This window comes from Leptidea sinapis, chromosome 21, assembly GCF_905404315.1.
Source record: "Leptidea sinapis chromosome 21, ilLepSina1.1, whole genome shotgun sequence".
NCBI classification, from domain to species: domain Eukaryota; kingdom Metazoa; phylum Arthropoda; class Insecta; order Lepidoptera; family Pieridae; genus Leptidea; species Leptidea sinapis.
This window is the reverse complement of record NC_066285.1, coordinates 4,348,875-4,371,358: the sequence shown is the minus strand read 5'-3', so window position 1 is coordinate 4,371,358 and position 22,484 is coordinate 4,348,875. Positions and strand designations below refer to the sequence as shown.

At 34.2% G+C, this 22,484-nt stretch overlaps 1 protein-coding gene across 2 annotated transcripts in view; it reads right to left on the bottom strand.

Moving 5' to 3' along the window:
• Positions 1 to 22,484, bottom strand: part of LOC126970402 (DE-cadherin) — a 199,558-nt gene that overhangs the window by 42,834 nt on the left and 134,240 nt on the right. For both annotated transcript variants that reach the window (XM_050816231.1, XM_050816232.1), the window contains 12 exons: positions 17,338 to 17,420; positions 16,794 to 16,916; positions 16,369 to 16,494; positions 16,059 to 16,208; positions 14,796 to 14,981; positions 14,416 to 14,618; positions 13,591 to 13,768; positions 12,723 to 13,215; positions 12,050 to 12,321; positions 11,392 to 11,673; positions 8,405 to 8,558; positions 5,559 to 5,746 (listed from right to left, as the gene is read on the bottom strand). In XM_050816231.1, coding sequence (XP_050672188.1) covers positions 5,559 to 5,746; positions 8,405 to 8,558; positions 11,392 to 11,673; positions 12,050 to 12,321; positions 12,723 to 13,215; positions 13,591 to 13,768; positions 14,416 to 14,618; positions 14,796 to 14,981; positions 16,059 to 16,208; positions 16,369 to 16,494; positions 16,794 to 16,916; positions 17,338 to 17,420 — 2,438 coding nt within the window. The remainder of the gene's footprint in view (positions 1 to 5,558; positions 5,747 to 8,404; positions 8,559 to 11,391; positions 11,674 to 12,049; positions 12,322 to 12,722; positions 13,216 to 13,590; positions 13,769 to 14,415; positions 14,619 to 14,795; positions 14,982 to 16,058; positions 16,209 to 16,368; positions 16,495 to 16,793; positions 16,917 to 17,337; positions 17,421 to 22,484) is intronic.

Below are 22,484 nucleotides of genomic sequence, written 5' to 3'. Positions count from 1 at the left end.
AAATACGTAACTTATACCATAAAAAGTTTGTACAAAGTAATTTTATAGGTACATTTTGAAGTTTAGTGCATAATAGTGTCTAACATTGCAAAAAATTACAAATTCATCATTCTTATAGTTAAGAGTGCACATGCAAACTTAAAACAAAAATTTTGATGCACTACTAAAAAAAACGTTTAACAGCACTTATTTAATTTAAAAAATCACTATCAAGAAATATATAAAAAAAGGAACACCAATAAAATATTTGAAAAAAATGTCAAACCATCCAGTACTAAATTACGAAGAAAGATAAAATAAAACGTACAACATAGTTATATGAATACTTACGTAGTATCGCCAGCTGTATATCTCATTGAAGTAAGATTCCATCTGGTGGCATCAATTACAAAAATACATTAGTGAGCGATCGACCTCTATGACCCAAATTGACGATTCACTCTTAGCCAACACAATATGAAGACCTTCTACAATCTTTATTTTGATAACATTTTATCATTCGATCATACATTCTTCAATCTTTTAGGAAAATTTTAGTAAATATTATCCATACTAATAATTTGAAGAAAATAGATTCGTATTTTTTTGTGTTTGTAATGAATAAAATCGTCCAAACGCAATAATTATTATCTTCATAGTAGGTAATGGTATATTATCAGTTATGATAATATACTCTGTGGATTAACAGGAACAATTAAAAAATGGACTATGTTGGTTTACAACAGATCAAATCAAAATGAATTCTAAAGGAATCAATTTTGAGAAAAATAAATGCCTTTTCAACATGCTGTATTAAAAGCTTATTCTTATGACAAGAAATTCTTAAAGTTTACAGAAGCGATTTCAGGCTATTTTTTTATAATAATAATTACAATATTTGTTTTATAATCCCCAGAATACGAATGCTAATAACCAGAAGTACTTTTGTACACAATATAAGTTGTATCATTTCGTCACATTAATGAGAAGCCGGTACAAAATAATTAGTGACGGTTGTGTCATACCACAATACAAAAGTTGCCGTTGTCACAATATAGATGGATATGGAATTATATTAAGGATAAGTGTAAAAAATTTAACATTGACGTTATGCATTTTTGAATATTTTGGAATGGTTTGGGAATAATTTCACTGGAATTGCTTTATTTATCAGTATAAAAGTACTAGCACTTATGTGGTTAAATACAATATTCATTTATTGCGCTATCGTACACACAATCACAATTTATATTACATAAAAAATTTAACAATTCAGAACTATTACAATTATTTTACATTTAAAAGTTTATCTCTATTAAAAAAAACAACATTCATCCATAATTTCAACGACTGTTTTACGAATTTTCAATCAGGTCACGTTTCCTGACGCGAGTTTAACATTTTATACGAATCCCAATAGAAAGGCAAAAGGCTCTACGTTTTTTCGATCTACGACAAAATCCACTGGTTGAGGACGGTGGATTTACTGATACATTTAAAGGTAATCAGAATATCTAAATGGATTTCAAAACGCTAAATAATGAATTTATTTTATCTGCACAATACAATCCTTTAATGTTTGTCACCACTTTGAGATATCATTGAATTTCTATCTCCCATATTGTAATTAAACTTTAATTATGCCCAAGCACACAATATATAAACGACAGCAATTATTAATTTACATGCCAATAATATAACGTTTCTATTAATTAAATTTCAAGTGTCATAACGTCAAATTTGTAACGACAGCGAAATAATTTGATTTTTAAACGTAATTACAGTATTCCTAACAGCAGTGTTGCTTTATCTAGAAAATTTACACCGTAGATTTAAGGAATTTATGCCACGCTTAAGACTGGCAATCTTCCTCTACGTCACGTTCGTGTAAAATATTATTGTAACTTAGATTAATACCGTACATGGTGTACAGGTATTTCTGTGCTAAATTCAAGCTAAGCTGCACTGGATGATTTGTCCTTGTACATATTACGTAATCGATTTAAACTTGCTATGCATGTTAGGTATGTACTAAAGCAGTGAATATTAGCAATAAAATAAGCTTTATTTACAATATATATATATATTATATTTGGAGAACCAAGCTTTGCTCGATGTCTGCGCATTTTCCCGTGGCAATCGATGTTGAGGTTAGATCCAAATGTTTTGAGTTTTCTTTAGTGTTAATTCCGCCAATATTTATCTTTTAGACAATTCTACACGTGTTTCGCCTCTGCACGAGGCATCATCAGGCCATGTTGACTCGCCAAAATCTGGCACGAGATTAACATTGTTGAATGAACAAACAAAGTTGGTCCCTACACCATTGTTACGTATCTCTTCCGGAAGTAATACGTCACAACAGCCGTGCCAGATTTTGGCGAGTCAACATGTCTTGAGGATGCCTCGTGTAGAGGCGAAACATGTGTCGAATTGTTTAAAAGACTTGGCGGAAATAACATTAAAGAAAGCTCAAAACATTTGGATAATTATGGATTTCCGCAACGTAACTCCTACTTCAATAATTGTTTTATTGAGGTTAGATTTTAATTAAAAAAAAAAATATTTTAGATGTCATTGTTTTTGTTGTATAAGTTGGAAGGTGTTCGTCTTAAAATTTAATAGGTCTGTGTATCTGTCAGGCTATCCATCAGATAACTATGATATCTGCTACTAATTCCATCCTATAATTTAAATGGCCCTTACCTGCTAGATAACACTATCTTTATATATACATTGTTAAACGCAAATGATGTCTTTATTCGATAGGTAAGTAACAAGTAGCCTATCAGTAACCTTACTTGGACATTGTGAAACAGCCTTTCAGAATATATCAATACGTCACAGATACTACGAGTGTCTTACGGATTTGATGGCAGATGGTGATAGTTATTTATGCAACTGTTGTGTAATAAGGGGTATTAAAACACGAATGTGATAATAGTATCGCATGGGTGTTTGAATACCTAACAACAGTTCCATGCAAGACTTTACCTACAACCAATAGAGGATTTATAGCATGGGTGTAGATTAAAAGATTGCTCAAAGATTTGTTTGGAGACGCACAGGTTTCTACAACTGTGTGAATCAAGTATCAACGCTACAAGGATGCTGACTCGGGGCAGGACTCCAAGTACTTTGATAAAGGTACCACAGTACCAGTAAAGTAAGTTAGCAATTGGTATTGATTACATTTTTCTTGATTTTATTTAGAAAAACATACATGTATCTACTTCTCAATATTACGTTGTTCTGTTTTCAGTTGGACCTTATTGTATCCCAAGTTTTATTCTCTGAATATGACATGAACATGACAGCGACATTGCTTTAAATAGAATTTAAAATAAACACATCCTAGCGTGGAGCAAGGCTAGTAGTGTATTCCTTCCTGAAGTAATTTCCAAAAAAAAAAACGCTTAAAGCAGACAGAAGCAGGTGTAAACGATTTGAATCAATAACTTCCCTCACGTTATAATAAACCTTATCTAAGCATATATTGAATGCATAAAAGGTGAAATTCGAGTGAAATTGAGATATCGCAATCTTTACGTAGGCTATCAATACTTAGGGCTCGAGTAGCTCAAGTCAGTGAGCTCATAAATTTACATCGATAACAACTTTTCGAGAGCTCAGACATGTTTCAATATCCCTTCCTATATGGAATAATAAAATGTTATAAAATATTACCAACCTTAATTTGACAAAAAGTTAAATTCAAAACTCTTTCATTCAAAGGGCGCCGTAGCTAGTAAAATTACTGGGCAAATGACACTTAAATCTCATGGTGACGAGCGCAATTGTAGTGCCACTCAGTATTATTGGGGTTTTTCAAAAATCCTGGGCGGCACTGCATTGTAATGGGCAGGGCATATCAATTACCATCAGCTGACCGTCCTGCTCGTATCGGCCCTTATTTTCATAAATAAAGACTACTTTTTTACTAAACACAAGCAAAATACACTTGATTTTAAGTAGGGGAAGTGGGCAAACTAAAACATGAGCACATATACTGTCACCAAGTGATAGATGGGGGTAAAAAAGTTGTTAAAAACATCCCTTGATTAATAGAGAACCCTCATTACTTAAGCCTTAATTAAGCCAGTTTTAATTAAGATTTACTTTGATACAGAAATCTTATCGAAAGCACTTTATTCTAATTCCTAATATTTTATGATTCCAAGTATTCCAATATTATACAATAAGTTAATGAATAAAATATATTTAGTCTATTTAGTAGTTGGTTATCTCTGCAGTCATAAAAATTATTGGCAACTTGGATTTGTTCGAGACATGCGTATCTCGAACTTTCCGTTCAGGGATCTCTATTTACATGGGTCAAACATTAATTTGAATACTAATTTAACTCCAGCATTACAGTCCCGTTTTAATGGATATATTTCTGTTATTTTATTTTATTTAGGACAACATATTATTACTTAGAAAGCATGATTCTAAATTTCATACTGTTTTTATAAATTCAGATACGTTCCTCTTCACAATTTATAAGAATTTCTCCATTTATATGCTGTTATAAAACTTTATAATATTTTCTATTTTATTACTTGCTGGCCCGACAGACTGTTCTGTACATAATAAAAAAAATACCGTTCTTTTTAAGAATTTGTGAAAAATATTTCATAAGATCAAGAATAATTTCATAAAATATGCTCCCTGTTGTTATAATGAAATTGTTTCACAGCTAAACTGTCAAACCGTGCGTCAATAAATTATCTCATAGAAAATATGTCCATATAACACAAATATTGCAAATAAAAATAATTATGGATCCCAAATCGAAATAAAAACTATCCTATCTCTCTACTACACTGCACTAAATGTAGTAGTCCCCATTAAAATCCGTTCATTAGTTTATGAGTTCACTGGAAACAAACATCAGGACACTGGATTTATATATATTAAGTTATAGTGTAATGCATAACATGCCCCACGATTTTAAGGATGTTTTGTTACAGTTGGTAAACTTTAACGCTTGGAACAACCTAGGGGGCGTCCATAAATTACGAGAGATACTTAAGGGGGGGAGGGGGTCGAGTTAAATCTCATCTAATCTTACGTTTGAGAGAGGAGGGGTTTCGGTAAATATCACCCTTTTTTTTGACTGAAACAAAAAAAATTATACTATTTTGATCCATTTTGGTTCCAATAGTCTCTCTTGAGACCGCACATGATTCTCGATGGACTGAATTAGAGTAGATATTCTTTTTTTATTCACAGTAGTTACGATTTAAGTATTCTATTGTTAAATTTGTATTACGCTAATAACTCTCAGCAATATTGATTACTAGTCTGAACTAGTCGTAAATAAAAGCAAGAAACATTTTTTTTTTCTTTTTACAGAAACAATCCAACGCGTTTACGTTAGAAACCCACATTTTGAAAAATCTTACGTTGGGAGATGGGGGTTGAATAAAATCTCAAGATATCTCACAGAAAATTAAAAAAAACACCTCACGTAATTTATGGAAGCACCCATACATAAATATACAATTAAGTTTTTGATATGAGTAAATAAATGTTATATTTTTTAAATATTTTATTTTATATTTATTTAAACATACCTTATAATTATAGACGAAAATACTGCTGTCTCCCGGTGCCATAGGATTGTCATTTCTGTCTCCGATGAGAACACGAAGAGTTGATACTCCGGTGAGGCGAGGAGTTCCGGAATCCGTAATCGCTACAGGCACAAGGTACTCCTTACGTACCTCACGGTCAAACGATACCAGCGTCGATAGAACGTTGCCTAGGTACAGAGAATGACTGTAAATATTTTTTTTTTTTTACATCTTCCAAAACATTATAGTACATATCATAAAAGCTCAAGTCGTTCATATACCAGTGGGAGGCTCCTTTGCACTGGATGCCGGCTAGATAATGGCTACCACAATGGCGACTTTTTCTGCCGTAGAGCAGTAATGTGTAAACATTATTGTGTTTCGGTCTGGGCAAATGAGACTTAACATTCTTATGTCACAAGGTGACGAGCGCAACTGTAGTGCCGCTCTGAATTTTTGGGTATTTCAAGAATCCGAGCGGCACTGCGTTTTATTGGGCAGGGCGTATACGTTAGCGAAATTGTGCCGGCCTTTTAAGTCAGAGTATGCTCTGTGCTTAAAGACCTTTAATCCTCCGAAGTCCTACCAGATTAATGTGGAGTAAGTCAATCATACTATGAAAGTAAAGACATATAATAATGCAGTTAGAATCAGAATATGGATCTCCAAAACTGCAAACACTGGCTATTTATATTCTGATAATAATTGTACAGACGACAAATAAAAGAAAGAAATAACAAACACATTTTCCCAGTACGCTGTTACCGATGGAAAATCTTTTCGTTTATATTCTGTCCGATATTTTTATTTTAAATCTCTTTGATACAAACCGCAGTGTTTTTGTCGGCAATATTTATGGAGAGGATTTACAGCTCGAATATTGGATTAAAAACACAGATTAAAGTTTCAGAATCACAGACATCTGCCATTGTGGTTTTTTGTTAAAAGTGATTTTTTGGAAACAATGCCCGATGAAGAAACAAGTAAGTTAGTAAGTACCTAGTTGGGGGATTTTTTGGATTTCCGGTACGAGTGTTAATTTATGAATTCTAATTGGATGTAGTTCCTGAAAAACGTTCCAAGCCACAAACATCATATTTTAAGGAATTCGTGTTTAAACTTTAATAAATATTAGTGTATTCCATTCATGGAAGCTACTAAGTCATGATGTCATTTAAAGAGTGACAGTTGGGCTGCCATTTTTTGTCAGTCCGTTAATATAAATCACGTGACCAGTTTTGTGTTCATAGCTCAATTTCGACATGATTGTGGTTTGGAACGTTTTTCTGTGATTATGTTCAATTGTGATTCGAATTATCCTTCTTAATATAAGGACCTTGTAGTGTGATTGATCCTTTGGACCTCAGTTTATACAATTCCAGCGCTTAAAATATAATTATTTAATATATTAATTATTAATAATATATTAATTATTATATATAAATAAAATTATTAATGTTGCATTGGGTGAAGATGATTATTTACCATGAGTTGAAAACGTCCTCGAAAGTTGATGGATGATATATAGAAAGAGGGGAAATGTAAGAATATTCTAATATCGAGCTTTGGATTCACACTCTTTAATCGCTCGGACATGTTTAGCTAACCATTATAACATTTATAGTCGGACGCACATATATGAAGTAAATGCTAGGAGTAACTTCAACTAATTATGCACATTTATTTCCATATAATAATAAGAACAGGCACTAAATAGCACCGAAATTTTACAGGCACGCTTTTTTGGACTCTCAAGTGCCGGCAACGCTCTTGTGATTCCTCCGGTATTGCAGGAGAATGTTGCAGGGCAGTGATCACTTAACATCAGATGACCTGTTTGTCGTTTGTCCTCTCTTCCAAAAAAAAATGTTATGATTAGTATGAAAACAATTTGCATATGAATTTACATTACTAGATCTTAACTATAATACTATATACAATATTCCAAACCGTACTCTGTCGTTTATTACAAAGTAAGTCGCAATTATTCAACTTAAAATAAAAAATACAATTTCAGTTCTTGAGTCGTCAATTATCAACACGCAAATGGACTAAATTGAGTTGTCAGTCGTCACAGAAACAAAGTTAGGAGTAAATTCCGCGGCATTTATTGAGATTTAACAATGTTCCCGATCGTCAACACAATTTGGGGACTAATTGAATTGTTTTGATTTAATTACGATTCCTCACCAAGAGTTCTGTTAATAGGAGTAATTATTACTATAGCGAAGGTAATTGTTTAACTATTGCCTCAAAGATTCTTGTAAGGATTTCTCACATACAAATACATATTATTTAGAAAACAATTAGGGGAGGCACAGATCCCAGAGCCTTTACGCAACGGTCTTGCGGCTTGCATAAATAAATCAACCCAGCTCTCTGAATCTAGGATTTAGCCCCTTTCAGTCGGTACGTCTAGCAAATGTAGGTATTCGCTTTACACTTATTAATGAAGTCATTTACTTTCCATTAATTTTATAATATCTGCAGTCAGTCTTTACCAGTGCGAGGCTCCTTTGCACAGGAAGCCGGCTAGATTAAGGGTACCACAACGGCGCCTATGTCTGCCGTGAAGCAGTAATGTGTAAACATTACTGTGTTTCGGTCCGAAGGGCGCCGTAGCTCCTTGGCAAATAAGACTTAAGATCTTATGTCTCAAGGTGACGAGCGTTATTGTAGTGCCGTTCAGAATTATCGGGTTTTTCAAGAATCCTGAGCGGCACTGCATTGTAACGGGTAGGGCGTATCAATTACCATCAGCTGAACGTCCTGCTCGTCTCGTCCCTTATTTTCATAAAAAAAAGGTCAATGTACATATTATGGGTTGATATTACTATAACACAAACCTTGTATATGGAATTTGGATCGTATATCAAAAGACGCAGAATCATTGATAGCAAATGTGAACGGTGGTCCGTTTTCTGGTGAGTCGTAGTCCTTGGCGGTGAGGACTGCCACTTGTCCGGGTGGCTCATTCTCGTACCAGATTACAGGTTGAGTCTGTGAAAAGTAAATAAAATTAGTAGGAAGGCCAATGGAACAGTATTTTATCATCGAGCTGCGGTCTATGACACTATCTTAAACTTGTAGAATCTCTGGAACCTTCTTACCAGAGACCCTTATTCATAATGGTCCGCTAACTTAAAACAGCTGCTACAGAGTGTTATTTCTCATTCTGACTTAGGTCAATAGAAGAAGACAGAGTGAGAATTAGCAATGCTTTAAGTTAGCAGACTATTATGAATAAGGGGGTAACTCTCTAGTAAGCACTTGTTGTCCCATTTAACTTGTATTGTAATGATTATTATTTTTATTATTTCTTCTTGGCGTGCCTTTTGGACTAGCGCAGGTTGGCAGTCATGTTTGTATGTTGTATCGGATGTTGCCCAGCCAAGACTTTTTTCTGCGACCTACGCCTCTTTTTCCGGCAAGTTTTCCCATCATGATGAGTTGTAGAGGAGTTCGTACCTCTCGTGCCAAAGCAGGTGCCCCAAATATGCGACTTTCCTCATCTTGATGGTTTACATGAGTTCGCGTTTTTGATTTACGCGGCGCAGAACTTCTTCATTCGTGATTCGTCAGTCCAACTAATAGCCAACATACGTCTATATGCCCACATTTCAAAAGCTTCTATACGTTTTATTATTATTTTATTATTTACGAGGTAATAACTATTTAAGTCAACATTTCATGAATGATTAAATATAACATTATGTCTTTGAAAATTCATTAGCCTATATATATTTGTTTTACTTGCATTTTCAATATTAAAACTCCGTTTATCTATATGTACTTCTTAAATTTTACAGAAAACGATCAACAATCAACTATTTCAAATAGCCTTTGTTTTGTCTGTTGAGTCACCAAAAGTTCGCTAACATAAAAGGCAACGAGGTGACGCGTATCAATCTCTTCACTGCTAGAATATAATCCATCGGCGCTATTGATGTTAAGACCTGCGGTTTTCAACAACTTTCTTGTTAATAAATCACGTATCGATGTAAAAAAGGATAGATCGTGCATAGTAACCGTGACTTCTTTAACTCAAGCTGCGGGCGGTATGGACTTGCATTCACAATTCCAAATAAGTCGGACGGTATCAAAGCATAATGACATCTTGTAAATAGCAATCGTGCGAGGGCCTGCTTACGTCAAGCCATTTAAATATTGAATTCAATTTTAACATTGCATACTTAGATCATTTATACGTCTAGATAGGCTGAGACAGCTGTGAAAACGTCTAAAATCATTGACGTGGACAGTTAGCATTTATTTTGAGCAATGCACCACGCACACTAATACAAAGTGACATACAAATCGCGAGTGTAAGACAGAGCTTGTCACGTACACTAAAGTAATAAAACTGGCCTGTTTTCATCGATTGTCTAGCAAGAGGCCCTATCTAGACATATAAATTATCCATGGGCGTGCATATCATATAGGCAATTAGGCTGTAGCTACGTCGTTATGAACCTAAATAAATTTAGTGTTAAAGTTAATTTAGTTAAATTTGGTTCCGTTATTTTATAACCAAACTTCTATTGACTCCCACTCATAAATTTTCCTAAATACCTACGGAAAGCAATCTCCAGGCTCAACTACGACTAGTTTTACAGTTCCTACCTTGTTATAAAACCAATGAACCCCTCTGAAATTATCTAACTATAATCCGCCATAATAGTGACGTCAGCCACGGATACTTCAAAAATCACCAATCAAAAGTAGCGTTTGGTAGCTGAAGACTACCTGCTGACTTCACTATCAATTCAAAGTTTTTGATTTATGAAATACCCACTATGAAATGAATCGACACCTCAAAGCAGTTAATAAATGAAAAATTCCCAAAGTCTAGAGGATCAGGAAATAACGAATTGAGCGTCCATAGATAGAGGGATTTGCATGAATTATTAACGAGGCGGATAGTCCAGCGATCGCTTGAACGATATCCGTGTTACGAAAGCTGAAAAATCTCAATTTTTACCTTGAATTGATTTCAACTTTCAAGTTGAATTCAGTATTATAACGATAAGTACTGAAATGTTTGAAGCAGACTTATTTGAGTGTTATAAAATATGAATATATTTTCTGTTAATCCGTTAAGTTTTGTTACGGCCGTTCCCAATATTCAGTGTATCTCCGGCTGTGGCCTTTTCAAGATAAAAAAAGTCTATCGTTGACTTTTCGGTCCCAAAAATCTCATCGACGGTAAATTATCGTATCCGTACACGCTGTCTGTCAATGGGAGGGCGGAAAGCTTACCAGGGTAGAACTTTGTATGGAAATTACAATTCACACGTCCCAATATTATCTATATCTATATCGAACCTGCATGCACGACTTAGAGTTAGAAGCCAAACGCGTCCCCCACCGAAGAATCAGCTCCCACTGAACTCTCGACTGAACAACCGGGTTAGTTGGAAATGTGATTTGTAGTCAGTGGTAATGTATTGGTAAGGTTGGTGATGTGTTGACTTTTCTCTTACAGTTAACTCATTTGAAAGTAGAACACTTTTTACATCATCTAAACATATCATAAAATCGTTAAATGTACCTTGTACAATACAAGTTGTAAAATACAAGTCAATTTATATTCGATATCCAAGCTATACTGGATATACCTACATGAAAAGAAGAAAATAGTTTTTAAAATTTTATTAATGTTATTTATGAACATCCATTTCCTACCTAATATATTTCCCTGGTTTGTCCAAGTCATTGTATTCGACAGAAGTACTACAGGACTGTCAATGCCATATATCTTTAATTGTCATAATTTATGTGACTATCGTGGGAATTTTGTTTTCTAAATGTTAGTAAATTAATAATTACTTACATTGGTTAGGAAAGGAGCGTTATCATTGATATCCGTAAGCTCCAGAATAACTTCAGTGGTTGACCTTAAGCTATCCGAACCAAGTCTGCCGCCGTGGTCTGCAGCCATGATGAGAATCTGCCAGCGTGCGAACCCACTGGGCTGGTCACGGTCTAAGGGCTTTGTCAACCGAAGGCACCCATCATTATCTATAGACAGGAATTCTTTCTGCTCATGCTTTACGAGGGAGTAGACGATGTTTTGCGGCTCATTCCTGTCCAAATCTGGGTCGTATGCTTCAACCTAGAAAAAAATATTAAAAAAAAAAATTATTAATTCGATACATCTGCTGGTGGCGTCGTCTGCGTGCAGAAAAAATCGCGCTCCTTATAAAAATCTTCGAAATTCCGGGAAAATTGCAGCCTATATTCATTCGCTTTATATAGATATATAGTCCGCTTTATCTCATCTAAATCGAATAGGTAGTCTAGCCCTATGAACGAGTACAAAAGTCATAGACATAATATATATGTTATTAAATTGTGTAATATACAATCAATGCCAATGAAAAACAAGTGAATGTCTTAAAAACAAAATTGTCTACAGTATATGGTTAAGTAGTTATATGGATCATAAGGCGATGTAAATGTAATTTGGGAACATTATAGTGTCGGTTTACCTTAACAATGCATCCTTCGTACAACTTCTCCTCTTCAATGGTTTTAGTATAGTTAGCCAAAAATACAGGCGGATTGTCATTCAAATTCTCAATCTTTATCAACACCTTTGCGTAGTCCTCGTAAAGTCCGTCGAAAGCTCTAACATCTAGACTATAGCTTGTTATATTCTCATAATCCAGTTCATTGTTAACTCGAATTTCACCAGTGAAATTACGAATCACGAATGCATCATATGTATTGCCAGCTACAATACTGTATGTTACAACCGAAGCTGTAAGAAAAGATAACATAGGTTTACTAATTTTCAACTTCTAAGTAATTTACTCTACGACAATTGATCACCATTATTTGACTTATAGTAAATAAGTTAAAACTATCTCTTAGGTGTTAAAGCACCTATCGATATATTACTATTATACTGATATACTGATTTTCGTATTTTAGTTGAAAAAGTTTGAAAAAGCTTAAAGAATATCGGCCAGTGACGAAAAATTTTTAAATTACGTATCCTTTTTTATTAATCTTAAATTAAATAAAATCATAAATTTTCAGCATTTAACTAGATATTATTATCTTTTTGTTACTGTAAATTGGCAGTTTCCTTTTCCCTTCTATCCATGTTCCCAAGAAACTATTATCACTAATTACAGACTAGTACTGTTTAATAATTACCTGTGTCGATATCTAAAGCAGTCACTTGCGTGACCAGTTCATTAATGTTAGCATTCTCAGCGATAGATTCTGCGACATACGTGTCTTGTGTAAAGTGTGGCGGATTGTCGTTTTTGTCAGCAATCTCTATAAGGAATACTTGCTGTCCGGCATTATGTTTACCAGGAATAAGAGCTGATACTGAATTATCTGTTGCAATTATCTTAATATTGTAGAAACTTCTCTCTTCTCTATCGAACATTTTCAGCGTAGTTATGTTTCCTGTAATGCTATCGACTGCGAACGGGTCTGAAGGATCACCTAGTTCGTATGTGACTTGGTTGTTAGCTGAAGTGCCGTCTGCGTCGAAAGCTCGCACTTGCATTACTTGTGTACCGGGAGGTTCGTTTTCTAGAACAGTCCCTGATCTAATTTCGCTGAATATAGGAATATTGTCATTGACGTCTTCAACTTCTATTTGGATGATTGTCTCAGCGGCTAATTTGTAGTTGTTCTGTGAAGTCATATTGTTTGCATAAAAAATTATAATTAAATTCATTGTTTCTTTAGTGCTACAGCAACATAAGAATTCAATTACGTAAGTAAGTATCAGATATTTTTAATATTAAATAAGTTTGTAATAACCGAATTCATATGTTTTTAAATACAGATTTCTAAATATGCAATTAATAAAATTTTTTCAATGTAAATTGTCGATGTATTAAAACTGTAAAATTTGACAATAATAATAGAGGTAGATGAGTATCAAAAAACCTCAAGAATGTACAATCTTAAGAAATAATGGATTATGATCGAATTAAAATACCAACCGTTTAATATAGAAAGTTTATATCTTTGCTAAAACAGTTAAATTAAATGACAAACTAACCTGTATTCGAACAGTGAGCGTGTAGTCAGTAATTTTCTCGAAATCCAAGTGATTACCAAGCTTGATATACGCGGTGTCAGCTTCCGGCTCTAGCACGAACGTGTGCCACTTGTTGGTTTGTTCCGTCTGGCCTTGCACTAATTCAAACTGGAGCTTCTTCTCCTCAGGAATGTTTGATCTGTTCAGATACAACATATACGATTTAATTGCTTGTTGCAGAATAAAATACCTAAACTAACCTATTCCTTTTCTATCATATTCAAATTCAAGTTTTTTCGGATGGTAAGTATACTTAATTTATATTTAATTCTACCGAATCACTGTTTACATATTGTAAGTAGTGCGGATTACACAAAACCGCCCTCAAATATACTCGTGTAATAAATTGGAGGACTCATTACCGAAGCATGTTTAGAAGAATTACTCTTAATAGTAGGTAGGACAACGGTGACCAAGCTCCGCTCAAAACGCATCCCAGAGGCGATACCTATCTTTATTGCTTTTTCGCGCCTAAAAACCTATGAGTAGTAAATTTTATAAGAGCCAATACTATGATTATATGAAAAAGATGAACGAAATAATTAAGATAAAATATACTTAAATATCAAAACACCATATCACAAATAATTCAAGACGTTTTCCAAAGCAACCTCCAATTTCACATGAGTAATTGAATTACCAGGAATGAGTTGTTCAAAACAGATGAGAATTTAGAATAATTGAGTTCCATATACAACAAATAAAATAAACCAATATCAATGAAAGGGATTTAAGACGTCGCTTCATTGAGAGCTTAATCCAACCAAATTGTATTCGAATACTTACACAGCTCTGACGGTGGCTATAGGAGTGTTGAAGTCTGCGTAATTTTCTTTTAATCTTATCGGCCCGTCAGGAACTTCTATGAATGACGGGCTTTTCTTGTTCGACTCGACGACTTGAATGTCCAATGTAATTGAGCTTTGCTGGGGATCTTCGCCCATGTCCTTGACTATAGCGCTGAGCTTGAATTTATATCCAGGTGGTTTCTAGAGATCAAAAATTAATCTTAATTAAAAGTCTTTGAAAAAATATCATCATGAATTATAGAATATACCCATATGATAATCGAAATGCAGTTTTATTTATGTCAGTTATATTGTTATAATTTACTAGAATAGTTTTTTGTAGTTATAATATGTTATTATATTAATAAAAATACTCACATCTATTGTTTTGTTCAAGAATATAACACCATTGTCAGGATCGATGTAGAAATAGGATTGGTCTGGTGAATTTGAATCCAAGCTGTAGTGAACGATGGAGTTATTCCCATCATCGATATCAGTTGCTGATATTCTCATCACCTCTCGACCACTCGCCAAGTCTTGTGGCACGGACTCCGAATAAGACTAAACAGGAAACAAAAATTAGTTTGATGATATTTTTCTCAAGCATAATGTTTTCTTGCTATGTCAATTGAACAAAACGTCCCTAAATTTTTGTAGGTACTACGCGAAGCATGCCTAAGCTCAGAGAAAGATTTCCAAATAATACGTAATCGTGCAGTGTGATAAAATGCGTCTAGGGGAAAGAGCTGCCTAGCTAAAGAAAACACATCGACTACGAATGTGCAAAAAAAGGTGAATCACACAGAACACATATTATAACTATTACCAAAATTGCCTTCAGTGGTTTTTTATGATCCTACATCGGACATGCAGCAACATGCAAGTAGAAATAGATATTATATATTATTTTGTCGATTGTTACCATAGCTACTTCACATTTAACAACGTTATAAATTTTGTATCAATGGTAATAACCGAAAAAGTTGCTTAAATTACAATTGTGAAAGATATTAAATATTTGTGCAAAACGCTCTCTCATTTGCGGTATTTCTTTTAAGACAAACCTTCCAAACATCTCCACGGAAGACCTTCGAAAAACAGGCAAGTGTTAATAAAGTCTGCGCCACGGTTTGAGGCTAGTGAACGAATTATGCGTTAGTCACAGATAAATTTATGCACACATACAGACTTTTTAATAGACCTTAGAAGATATCTTGAGCACTCAATCTTGTTTTTTATCAATAAATTTCCGATGAACACTCTTGTGGTTAATAAAGAAAAACAGCTGAAACCTACCAGTTCTTCCTTGTCAACTATAATTGGTATTTGTATATATAAAATTATTGTCAATCTTAATAAAATACAACTATCAATAGATAATTCCAATTCAAACAAGGATTTTTTGAGAGCCTAACACTTACCATGTAATTATTAATAAATTTAGCATTAACTTATTAAATGAACATTTTAAGACAAAAAAAAACAAGAGGGTAAGGTCCATAAGAATACATAAATAATAAAGACGAAGTAACATGACAAGTAAGTATCGCATTTGTATACAAAATGTATAAATAGCCGAAAACACCCTCAAAGGTACATTTCAAGTTTTGATAATACCACAATATTTAGAATACTTACAACTTTATCAAAGACCGGTTGGTTGTCATTGATATCTTCAATGAGTATCTTTATTGTACATGCGTCATCCAACTGGGGTTGTCCGTTATCGCTGGCACGTACTGTTATATAGGCTTCTTTCTCCCGTGATGGTTCATCGTGGTCGAAAATCTGGATAATTTACATTAGTATATCAAACAAAAAATAAATATAAACCACCTCAATGCCATCATCTGCATTCTGTCAATATAATTGCACATGTTGGTAGTATTACGTGGTCTAATGACTTATCTAAAGCATGTGAAATGTTTAATGTTGTATTAATACTGACATCTGCTGTTGTGATTCTCCCACTATCAGGATCTACGTGGAACCTTTCCTTCTCTCCAGGTGTCGAAACGAATTTGTAAGTAACTGTGCCGCCCATATCAGGTGGGTCTCTGTCGTCTGCGTGAACCTAAATATAAAACATAGCATTAGCAAGACCATTACCTCTATAATTCAATTTTGTATTTAGTTTAGATTCACACACATTACAATTACTACCAAATAATAGATATTGTGTTAAATATTTTTTTAATATAAAAAAAATATTTTGTGAGTTATTTACCAATTTCTACAATAATGCATTTACTATGGAGTTGAGAGAAATGTAATATATTGTGTTAATTACACAAGTTTTTGTTAAGTGTTTGATTCTATTTCCAATTTGCATTAAACGAGACATTCCCTGTGGAATAAAGAATTTTAGCTCACCGTGAATACATAGGTTCCAACTGGTTGTTCCTCCTTCAATGTAGGTCTGTAGTTCATACAATCCGTAAACAAGGGCTTGTGGTTGTCTTTCACTGCGAGCTTCAGGGATGTAGATGAGACATACTGAAAAATATATTGAGTGTACCCACTTACTAAGAGCAAATATTTACCACTATAAGCGAAGCTAACTAAATTTATTACAAGAACAGACATTCACAACACGACCATCAATCAAGATATGAATCACTTACGTTATTTCTCCAGAGAACTAACAATAATTAACAAGAGAAGTTATCAATCTGCTGTATAGTGTGACTTAAATTACTTTTAAGATTACTCACGTAAATCCCTGCCAGCTTATCAAAAGATAATTTACAAAATAGTATTCCAACCTATTTTGAACATGCAAATACTATACGACAGTATTAAAAAAAGCAAAAATCAATATGAATACTATGGGAACAAAGCTTTGGGTCATATTGAAAGAGGGAGACTATAAATATGAATGATGTACCTAATTTTGTTTTACGATTTCTATACTTACTGCTGAAGGGTGCAAAGGCAAATATCCGTCAAGATGCCTTGAATGTCGTAACCTTGTGATGTGGTGTGTTGGATGTTCTCTGACTGTAAAAGAAAAATAGAAATTAGAATTCCATTCCAGTACAAGAGTTTTAACTACGAAAACAATTGTTTTACTTAAATTTATTTTTATCGACAAACGAGCATCTACCCTTACTTTTTTGTAGATAGCTCAGATCAACGTCATTAGAATTTCTTTTTTATGGGTTAAACGAGGGATTCTGATAATGGGATCTGAATTAAGAATTCAACTCTGCAAGACGTACAGAAATCTTTCTAACATACATTTGAAAATTATTCTTTTCAAACACTGAACAGTCAAGAACGTTTATACACAGTAACCGACTGCGATCTTAGTTTTATTCCACAATTTATTACGAGTCAAAGGAAAGTCTTCAGTTAACTAGATAACTTTAACGAGATGAAAAGATCTGCAATCTAGCTACAGAAGTTAAAACATGTTGATTGAAACTTTAAGAGAATAAAAGTGAAAATTGTTCAAATGGAAAATAAGTAAGTTGAAGGGAATAGGATACCTAGAGCATGAATCTACTCAATAAAAATTCTAAGTTTTAATGTTATTTATCACTCAGTTCTTAATAGCTAGATAATTTACGTTGCGTAGGTACGTCGCGTCATTGTGTGTCTTCTAGCGCATTTATGACGGTGAGTGTTCCGGATAGCTGTTTGACCCGATTCCTGCCACCGAATTTCGCCTTCACACGACACGCCACAAATTAGGATATCATCCCCACCATCTGGATTTGTGGCGTTCCTCCACAGTGCGGTTTACAAGGAACTGTCTTCTACGAACGACCAAGCTGTGGAATGAGCTTCCTTATGCGATGTTTCCAGAACGATACCACATGGGAACTTGCAAAAAAAAGCGCGAAAACTTTTTTAAAGGGCCGGCAACGCTCTCGTGATTCCGCTGGTGTTGCAGGAGAATGTGGGCGGCGGTGATCACTTAACATAAGGTAACCCGTTCGCCCATTTGTCCTCTTTTCCATAAAAACCAAGTGGGTAAGTATATTCGTAAACGCACAGATCACATCTATGAATACAGACTGTACATAGCAAAGCAAGGCTACTGCGGGTATCGAAATTTCGACCCGTTGCTTGAAGGTTAAAACTTCTCGGCCCAAATCGGCTCGATAGTTATTTCACCTTATTTACATAATTAAATATAAAAATTTAATGTTCATATACTCGTATTTATAAACTATTTCTTAGCATTATTCTATGCTATATAGTGTTTTAAACATGCAGTTTCAATTAAATGCTGAGAAACTCAAAGGCAACATCAAAGACCGGGTTTTTCTTTGAGATCGTTGCAAATTGAGTTTTGTTATGGTTTGCTATTGTTGATTTTAATTTGTCGTCTAGAAAATACACAGTTCAGTTATGCGGGTACTTTAATATAAATGTGCTTTTTTATTCCACTAAATGAATATCTAAGTTTTGGTTGAATAATATTATTTATAATATCATTAATATTTGTAGTTCCAGACACGTATCTTCGTATATACGTGGATAAAATACGCCGAATTTTTAGGCAACAATTTTAGATTTTAAACATAATAGCTCAAAAGTTTGAAACAATACCGACGATTCGAAATCTGTTTGGGTTATATTTTAAATAATATTAAAAGTGTATTCTTCATCAAGCTAAGCGAATAGACGAGCCACGCGGTTAGTGGCTCTGGCCACTGATCTTGAGATCCCAGGACCGAATCCCGGTAGGTGCAAACATTTATAAGTATGAATGTAATATTGCATCCGTGGAACAAGCTAAGCCTTATGTTAAAAGTATATCAATGTTAAAAAAAAAACACTATTACTTACTATTTGTTTTTTAATAACATCTAAGTTCGATTTAGAAGTTCTGTATATTCTGCATAAAACAAATTCGAATTTCGAACGAAATAACAATACTCAATACAAACACAATGGGATATAATTATGTAGAATGCTCGTGAGCTACTCACCTGAATCTTAAAAGGAATCCGTATTATGACAATACAAGTAATACACGAAACGGAAAAATATATCTAAGATTTATACCGATAAGATTCATATTAGATTGCAAACGGATGGTTTTATATCAGGAGCATATTTTTTACTCCAAGGGCCTTTGTTAAGGCTTCCTTTAGACGGGTGTCCGGTAGCGAGTGAGGTAGGGGGGTTTACTATTGTGTTGAGACAATTTGTATATTCATGTGTGAGGCTAACCGTAAACGAATGTCGATAGCCATTGTAGGGGTTTGCGTGCTTCAAGTATTGGATATCAAGGTTCTGCGCTTATTAATCGAACTTATGTTTAGTTAAAGGGAACGAATTGTAGGACATACTATTTTCAGACCATAGTTAGTTTATTCCCTGAAATGTCTATCAATTTTAGAGTAAATTTTTGTGTTTAATTAAATTCCAGTACACCAGTTACTGTTAACGTATTTTTTTGTATCAGCCGGTAAATGAGGAATGCTTTACCGATAGATAAGCCCAATGCTCCTTTATTTATGTAATTAGTTCTCTGAACCATACTGTGCAGTTGCAGAGATTATTAAGTAAAAGTAAAAGTAGATGATTAAGTATTAGATGGACGAGTGCCCACGAATTGGTCCGCGTAGTATACGGTGTATTACCTATTTCAATTAACTAAATTTTTTTAATTTGATCCGTTCGGATCATTCGAATGAACAAAACACTAACAGTCTTACAAATAAACTCGGTATAAGTTATACCTGAGAATATGTGAATAAATGTTAAAGTCAAAGTTCTATATCTGCTAGAAACATTTACAGCTAAAGTTGTTATAAATTCAAGACTCTTTGCTTGACCTCGATTGCATAATAGTTAGGTATTAATAAAAATCGTTGTGTGCTTAAAACAACTTGAAGTGAAAACTTTGTCAAAGCGAGATTTATTATAACATGAAACTAAATTATAATTATATAGAAATCCTCTGGTAAATATTACTCCAAATGGTCATTATTTTGTATCTTATCTAAAATGAAATAATTAAAATAAAAGTGTCTGAATAGTTTTATTGGTACGGCACGTGTAGGTATTACTTTAATTATAAGTGTGGTCTTAAGGCGTAAAAGCTTTGTCGTCCCAGAAACAGTTCTAAGTTTAGGTTTTACTAAGTAAATATTTAACGTGCGTGCCCCTTATTAAAGTATATAGATAATTACCTTGAGAATTAAATGTTATCATGCTCTTTGAAGGAAAGATAGGTTTATTATGTGAGGCGTAAAATCTAAATTAGATTGTCAGTCCCGATTATGTCGCGTTGGGAAATGAGGCGGGTTAACGAACGCAGTACATTATTTGTTACATTAATGTTTGTAGTTCGTGTAATGTGACAGTTGGTATTTCTAAAATACGTACATCGCTAGGACGTCAAGATACTGTTATAGTCCTTAATTTGGAGACAATGCTGTATTATTTAAGTTGAATATCTCACGAAAAACTAAAATGAGACTAGTCAATAGTCTAATTTTTTCCATCTTCAGTTATGGGCTGAGATGTGGACACTAAAGAAGGCCGACAGAGATCAGATTGATGCCTATATAATCCATCCTTCACATTCTAGGTGTAAAAACCAGACTCTGATCCATCTGCCTCCGTAGAATCTTAGTTCTTTTGACAAATCGCCAGAAAAGATGGACACAACCTCGAACTGATGGTTACTGGGAAAGTAGACGGATGACGCCACAGAGGTCGCAGCCCTATAAGATGGTCTGACCAAATCCATACATCTCTGGATACCGGACTTCATGACGCATTTCACGTAGCCAAAGACAGACACAGATGGCAAACTATTGTCAAAAATTTGAATCCTCAGAGAAATTAGGACCCTCAGCAATGAGGAATACGACGCGAGGAGGAGGAGATTTCAAATATTACAAGGCTTTCGTGTACAGGATGCCGGCTAGCTGTATCAGGGGGCCATCCATAACTTTGTCACACGTTAAGGGGGAGGGAGAGGGTTGACGAACTGTGACAAGACGCGGAACAAGGGAGGGATCCCAAATTTTGTGACATTCATTCAAAATTTAATATTTTATATCTCAGTATTACAACACTTAATTTAAACAACATACCTACTAAACTTGCAAATATATGATTTAATGTTGATTTTATTGAAAAATAATTTTAAATGGAAATAAAAATAATTTTTGAACACTGCTGTTTTATTTTCATCAATTTCTAAATGTAAAATTGCAAAATATATGAGATCACTAGGTAGAGGGGAAGTCTCTCAAATGTCCCAGCTACTAGGATGGGGGTGGCGACAAAAAATTATGAAATTCGTGTGACGTTATTAACAGATAGCCCCCTGAGCGGCGCTTTTATTTGCCATCAAGATGTAATGTGCTAGTGTTATTGTGTTTTGGTTCGAAAGGTGCCGTAGCTAGTTGACTTACGGCCGTTTTCAATAAACTATCTATCCTTAGTTTAACTTACTAGAAGTAGACAAATCTATCTTTTTACGCTTACTTACATTTCAATAACCTATCGTCTACGTCTCTGGGTGTACCTTTACCATTCCTTGAAGAAAATATTAAACCACTCACCAGAGATACTTATACGTATACACTATACAATTCAATTCCTGCCCATTTAAGCGGCAAATCGAAATATTGTGAAATTTGTTTGTTTAATTTTTCTTTTATTTAAAATTACCTAGGCGTAGAAAAAAATTGTATGCGATATGTTATATAACTACTGTTCGTAGCGTCATTCATTGCGAAACCCACACCACTCGTGTTTTTTATACCCTCATTATACAACTGTTGCATTTATAACATAAATATTTAAATACCCAATTAAGAATCATTCAGTATGGCCCACGTACGTTGTTGGAATAGAGTATAGACGAAGGGAGAAGCAAACTATACATATGTATAATGATTTCCTTAAAACTTTCGTTTATTTCATAGTGAGTGGTGTAAACCGACCCGTGTCCCGTACTCAGTGGAGTGTAGCGAACCGGGACGAGTCTGGGAAACACGTTAGCACACCACTCAAGCTATGAGTAATTTGACAAAGGTAACACTTAGATAGTCACTGTTATTTCGTTGAATGTGAGGTACATCAATC